General features: G+C 41.4%; 1 protein-coding gene across 1 annotated transcript in view; it reads right to left on the bottom strand.

Annotated features, from left to right (window-relative positions):
* The window catches only part of LOC106952757 (dnaJ homolog subfamily C member 11-like), a 16,281-nt gene extending 9,764 nt beyond the window's left edge, over positions 1 to 6,517 (bottom strand). The window contains exons 1-10 of the mRNA XM_015041090.1: positions 6,383 to 6,517; positions 3,979 to 4,108; positions 3,772 to 3,845; positions 3,585 to 3,686; positions 3,258 to 3,386; positions 3,059 to 3,181; positions 2,901 to 2,974; positions 2,628 to 2,817; positions 1,315 to 1,400; positions 55 to 171 (exon numbers count right to left, since the gene is read on the bottom strand). Of these exons, the coding sequence (XP_014896576.1) occupies positions 55 to 171; positions 1,315 to 1,400; positions 2,628 to 2,817; positions 2,901 to 2,974; positions 3,059 to 3,181; positions 3,258 to 3,386; positions 3,585 to 3,686; positions 3,772 to 3,845; positions 3,979 to 4,108; positions 6,383 to 6,457 (1,100 nt within the window). The 5' untranslated portion in view covers positions 6,458 to 6,517. The remainder of the gene's footprint in view (positions 1 to 54; positions 172 to 1,314; positions 1,401 to 2,627; positions 2,818 to 2,900; positions 2,975 to 3,058; positions 3,182 to 3,257; positions 3,387 to 3,584; positions 3,687 to 3,771; positions 3,846 to 3,978; positions 4,109 to 6,382) is intronic.
* Between the last annotated feature and the right edge of the window lie 364 nt (positions 6,518 to 6,881).

Genomic DNA, 6,881 nt, shown 5'->3' with positions numbered 1-6,881 from the left:
CCGTCATTCAGACGGACGAGGACACACAGAAAAGTGCGAGCTCGCGGCTCATACTTTATCTTGAGTGTGACTCCCTGCGGGACGCCGATGCTGACCGTGGCCGACAAAACGCTGTGACGGCTGATCTTCCTCTCCGCTCCGTACTCCACCACTGTGCCGAACCAGCCTGTCCTGCGAGAAAACGTGAACAGAGATCGGACCGGGCGGATGCCGAAGAGTGCAAAGTTTGGTAAAACTAAAAATGCGTGCTTTTTTTTTTTTTTTTTTCTGTTTTTTTTCTGAACTTGAACCGATCTAAATTTTGCACAGGTACATAAATAGTGCAGTCAGGGTTCTCGACATCAGATGGTTTTCCATGTTCCAGGAAGCAGAAGAAGTAGTAAATATATATGCGAACAACAAAACAACCTCACGGCTTTAAAGTCTGAGCCAGAGGACGTTCAGTTTTATTGAGTCAGAAAATTTTACACCTGCTGACATAAAACTTGCTTTAGAAATAAGATAAAATTCCACTTTGCACTACATTTATTCATTATTGTCATGTAGCAACCATTCGGCAAGTTGGCAAAAGACACTTTTTGTCTCTTAGCTGTAGAAATCTCTTTTGGTCTCCACTTTACAAAAAGGTGACTGTGTTGAGGTCAGTTGACGGAGGAACGTGTTCACAAATGTTTTAGAGGAAATCCAACGAGACTCAGAGGGGAAATAAGTCATCATTTTCTATTTACTGCTCTTTCCAAGGTGGTAGACGTCACCTCGGCTTCTTTAGTTCGTCTCGAAACTGCAGCACCTAAAAATCAGCTGCTGCAGAACTCCCATGAAAAAGGCAAAGCTTAAGTATTACTTTCAAGTGAAAAAATAAAAATAAATAAAAATCTCAATTGCAATCCAGATCTTTTTTTGAAATTCTTTGAAGTTTCTAATGCGTTTGTCACTGCGTTATTGCTGGGATAAAAAAAGAAAAGAGGGCGGAGGATTAGCAGCTAAACATCCTGTTTATAGCAACAATCTGCTCCACTGAGTCACACCAGAACAACTGGATTATTTTCATCTTGTGCTTTGGATGTTCTTCAGGGACACAATGAAGCAGTCTATGGGTTCAGGGGAAAAAGAAAAAAAAGAAAAAAAGCCCTAATATGTTAAAGTGACAGCACTGCCTTTTCCCCAAACATCAGCCTGTTTGATATGATAAAAACCCGACAAACGGTACGACGATTCATAACAAACGCTGCTCAGAGAGCCTGTCTTGCAAACAGCTCGATCAAAATTAAAAAGATGTTGTTTTTTTTTCTGTGTCAGTGATAAAAGTCATACTTTACGGAGCCTTTCACTTTGGTCTGGTCCTCGTCCTGGAACTTGTACTGGTAGCTCATCATCAGGTAGGAATGAGGCACACCCAGCTAGAAACACACACCAAACAGAAAACGGAAAACATTACAGTTCTGGTCACAAGTTTACATACACAGTTCGTGGGCCTGAATGTCGCAGTCGGTTTAGGCTTCTAATTACGCTCCTGCAGTCTGTCTCCCAGGGTGGAATCATAACACGACATACAACTAAAATTATATTCAATTAGTGGATTTCCCGCCACAAACAAAGTACAGTCCATACATGTCCAACAGGGTTAGGGGTTATTCTGTTCTGACATGTGTTTGGGTTCGTTGTCCTGCTCAACTTTGTCCAATTTTCAACCGTCTAGTTGATTGCTTCAGCAAGAATCTTCGTCATGAGTCTGTTAAACAACCCCACAGCATGATGCTGCCTCCACCGTGCCTTTCCATTTTGAAGGTTTCACCTCAAAACCATCTTCCAAACGGCGACGCGGTTCATGTGTCACTGTGGCCAAATGTCATGAAGGGCCTGGAGGTATTTTGAAAAATCTACTTTTTTGAAGGAAAGCAGGAGCTTCTTAAAGAGACTGAGGGGAAATTTAAAGTGTCAAACTGTGAAGCCAAGTTATGTTTGATTTATGACAACTGAGGGTGACGTAGTTACTTTATTTTGTTACAAAATGGCACTACGTACCTAGAAAATACATAATATTGCACCTTTAATCCATGTATTCCATAAGGCATTTCACTTGTGTATGTCCACAGCTGTCAATGTTTGTCTTGCTTCAAGGTCTCTTATTTTGGATGTTTTAACCGTCTGACTCAAACTGTTACTCGCAGGTAAAGGAACGGCTCTTTTGCAGATTTCTCCTCAGACAGGTGACATTCTGAACAGGTAACTAAAACAGAATCTAAAACCTGGCATAGTCCTATTTGTGGATTAAGAGTCAGAAAACCAGCAAGTTTCAATGAATTGAACCAGTTCTAGCAAAGCGAGTAGTGAAATACCTAGTCAGAATTAAGCCAAGAGTTTGTTGATGGCTACGCAAAGAGAAAGGTTCCTCTGCAACGTGAGATATTTGTCAGCCTGTATGGACACATTGATTATGTATTAGAGACGTAACCAATGCAAACTAGTGCTTTTGATTCTTGTTTTTAATAAATTACTGAACTTATACCATCAAAAAAAAAAAAAGACAATTAAAACAAATCGTGATGCAGCTTAAACTAATGAGATAAATAATGCCGGTAATTACTTAATAGCTTCTGTAAATACACCATTATACTTGTGTTTACCTGCAGAGCTAAAGTAAAGTGGCTACTCTTGGTGTCCCGCACCAGGCTGGTTGTCATGGCGCTATTGGGCCCCCAGCGCCACTGAAGGTAGCCCATGGTGTTCTGGTCCAGGTGGCGCGCCGTCATCAGAGAGCAGCTCGGCCGCAGGCCTCGAGGCGAGAACTGCACACCGCACTGGGCCGTGAGAAAACTGGACAGAGAAGCGACAAACATTGGCTGCGGAGCGAGGAGCAGCGCTGCCTCCGACGTGCCGCACAAAAATCCAGGCCTTACCACTGCGGCGTGACGTTACGGAACACCTTTAACCCGATGAGTGGCCCCAGCGTGTCTCCAGCGCCAAACTCCACCTTTGAAAATGAACAGAAATGCAAGTAGACTCCACGTTTCCAAAGCTCAAAAGTTTTATTATTAGCCGTGTTAGTTGTGCGTACCTCTCCCCAGCCTTTAGCTGATGTGACTCTGCGTACAGTCACGTTGATGTTGCCCCCTCCGCTCCCGTTGTGCGTGGAGAGTGACCCGGACAGCATTGCCGTGTCGGTGTTGGTCAGAGGAGCCTGAAGACACGACGGCGTTTCCACGTGAGAACGTAACAGCGGACAGGGAGCGCTAACGGCGTGTGCTTTGATCTACCTCTATAGACTGGGAAATGTGCATCCTGTTAATTTCTATGTGAGGAAAGCCTCCGCCAGGCATCTCCTCAAAGTCGTCGTCATAGCGATCGAACAGGTCCGTTGCATCCACACCGACGCTGATTGTGCCCTGGGAGGCAATAAAGCAAAACAAAACAAAATAAAAAGAGGATTAAACAGCAACAAAGAGTAGCAGGAGAAATGTTGAAATGAGTTACGCAGGTCGATCTTTTAATTAACATCGGCACAAAAGAGGGTTGTTTTTTTACAGAAATATACTGAAAGCAGAGAAGGTAAAAAGAGTCAAGAAAGGAAAAGAAGATTAAACCTTGGGATTCGTTCTTTGCTGCAGTCTTCTCTCTTCTTTTTCTCTCTGAAGCCTTTCATATTCCTCTCGGATTTCTGCAGGTGTTCTCTTCCTCTCCACCACCTACGCGATGACATCGTATTGTACAGAGAAGCATTTGCGACGTGCACTGAAGCAACGAATGCATGACAAAGTACATAAAACGGACCTCCCAGCCTTCCACCTCCAGCCCTTTCTTCCCAAAGATGTCATAGATGGCTCTGGAGTGAGCGTCACTCAGCACTGAGGAGTAAATATTAGTTCAGGAGAGAGTATTTTTTTTTAAGATACTCTCTCTCTTTCAGCACAGATTAAATTCAAATCGATACCTTATTGAGCTCACTGAAAGCGTTTATTGTGAATCAATCCCCCCTACCTTCGTAGGCCTGGTGAACCTGATTGAAAAGTTGCTCGGCTTGTCTTTTCAGTTCAGGGTCTCGATGTTTGTCAGGATGATACAGCATGCACAGCCGCCGATACGACGCCTTCAGCTCCTCCACTGTAGCCTGTGAGAGGAGAAAGGAAAGGTTGGATTCCTACATTCAGCACAGAGCGGTGCAATAAATCCCAATCGCTACGGCAACATCAATGTGTGTGATATTGCAATGAAGCAAGAGAATGGCTGGATGCAGTATTTGGGAAGGCTTTAGAAATGCATTCATTTCTGCTTTTTGGCTAATTATAAGGTGAACTTCAGGTCGCTTTTTTTTTTTTGCCTACAACTTTTATGTATCTATTGATTAAGATTAGAAAACAGAATATTGGGGAACATTTCAATGACTTAAAAGAAAAGAGAGCAGAAGAAAATGTGGGTAAATCATAACTGATCTTGTCATGGCAATATCGAATGATAGAACTGCTATGTTGTCGCACTTTACAGCCTGATTTACATTCAAATGTTGAGTGAAATTAATTATCGCATATTTAATCAAAACAAACCCAATACCTTCCTTTAGAACAGGGGAATTTAAATGATCACAGCATACACTTTTTGTTTCACGTTTAATGTTTTATCTCACATTCTGGCATCTTGTTGCTATTTTCAACAACAACAACAACAACAACAACCCCCCCCCCAAAAAAAACATAACATTTCCTTTCATCTTCATTGGTTTGACTGCTGGGTTCACCTTAAGCTGAGGTGACTCGGCGGACGCTCAGTCCAGCCTCTCCTCGCTGCTTTGCTGACAGCAGGAGATGGATGGCCCTAAATTTTTTCCAGTATTGACTTTTCTGTCCTGGCCTCGTATGAAAACGCCATTATCCCCCAATTCAGGTTACGAAATGGATTCTACTGGTGGACTTAAAAATCAGATAAAGACACTACTAAAATCCTGTTTTTTTGCAGTTGAGTGGGTCCTCAAAAATATATTTAAGATGAACTCTGCCGCAGTAAAACAAAACAAATGCGTTTATAACACTTTGAGATTCTTGGAATTAATCTTCCATTTCTCTCTTGTTCATAGTGAAATATCCCGGCTTGATGTTTAACTGCTGCAAGCGAATGAGACGATGCTTCTCTACTTTTGACTTCCCCTCGCTGGCCTCATTCATTAATAATTTTTTGTTTTGCAGGTTTTTTTTACTGATTGTGCCCAATTCATTAAACTGCTGCACCGATTTGCACTATTTAACACTAACAGGTCAGAAGTCCAGTTGAGTTTAATTATTTTAAAGTCATGGTGTTGATCAGAGGTAGTAGGACTTTTGCTTTCTGTTTTATAATTTAAAAAACAAATTTTTCCTTGCCTGTCAACAGAGCGTGAGTGGTTGACTGTGACTTTATTTTTTATCCATTTTGTTATTTATTGTTGTCAACTCTAAAGCTTGTGTGTCTGCGTACCTTTGATTATCTGGCCAGTGTTTGTCCTTCTTGTTCAGTTCTGTTGTGGATGACTTCAGACAGCCTCGTTGTTATTTCTAAAGCGCTTAATAAATAAAGAGTTTTTGTATGGTATTTGGAAGGTAGGGACAGGAAATCATGTTGAATTTAACTTGACAAAAATGTTCAAGTTAAAAATGGTGTTGGCAATATCATGCTGCGGAACTGCTTCCCTCCAGCAGGGGGTAAAGTGAGGGAGATGCCTCACTTTAAGGGAGATACCTTTCAGCATAGCAACAGTTATACATATATATACTGCTATATACTGCAAAGGTTTAGATACAAGTTTTAGAAAGTCAAAGTCAAAGAAATCTAAATTAAATTCCATGGCAAGCTTTAAGAAAATGTGTGCTCATCATTTAATGTAACTAAACTGGAACTATCTTACAAAGAAGAATGGGTAAAATGTTCAGATGTGCAAAACCAATACGAAAACAAACCCCTAAAAGACTGTAAGCAGCATAAAATGTATATACAATCCAATGAAGTTTGTGCTTTTAACATGACATGATGTGAAAAAGTTAAAGGGGTACAATTGATACAGGAGGACAAGTAGTATTAAAGCAGCTTTTGCTCCTTTATTTAAGATACTAAGAATGTAATAGTGGCTCAGCTTTTAGCGTAAGGGTTTTAGCTGCCTACAGTAAATAAGCATAAGCAACATCATTCTCCATAGTTTTAATAAAAACTGAGATTCACGAGGAATCTAATCAGTGTCCGCAGCATCAACCCGGACTCGTCCTCTCCTCCTCTGAGGAGGAGGTGCAGTCTGACTGAGGAGCGGTGCTTAACTGGAGGACGATGTACCGACTGTAGGCCGCTTTGGTTCAATGACAAACTATCAAACAGCCACGGCAAACAAGAGAGAGTTCACAATACAACTAAGAACAAACCATACCTCCTTCCTCACGTTGAGCAGAGAATAGTAGTCCTGAGTATTAAACTCAAAATCATCTTCTGTAGACGCCGCCATGTTTACGTGTCGTCCCGTTTGATCCCGCCCATCGCGTTAGCGTTCCGCAAGCTCATTGGTCAGTGAGATGGGAAGCTTGAGGAGTGACAAGTTCTTAGATCTGTTATGGCGCCCTCTGCTGGTTGAATTTCAATTCGAGCAAAACTACGAGACTATAATACGAAGTTTAGGTATTATAGTTGATATTTATTTATTTCGGTCTTATCATCGCTACGTAAAGCTGTATGCAATCGACAAACATGCGGAAGAACTTTATATTTTCCAAAATCAAATAAAAAAAAGTGTTTGGAAACTCCTTATTCCCCAACACTACACAATGTTTAGGATTTGCCTTAGAATATGTTTGAGCTATTGGTGCTGCATGTAAAAGTTGAGAGAAAATCACAAGGAACTACCCCATTCAGAAGCCATCAAATTTAATTAA

The sequence above is a fragment of the Poecilia latipinna genome, unplaced genomic scaffold, assembly GCF_001443285.1.
Source record: "Poecilia latipinna isolate Pla-1442-1.1 unplaced genomic scaffold, P_latipinna-1.0 Scaffold538, whole genome shotgun sequence".
Lineage (NCBI taxonomy): Eukaryota > Metazoa > Chordata > Actinopteri > Cyprinodontiformes > Poeciliidae > Poecilia > Poecilia latipinna.
Note: the sequence above shows the minus strand (reverse complement) of the source record. Positions and strands in the feature narration are given on the sequence as shown.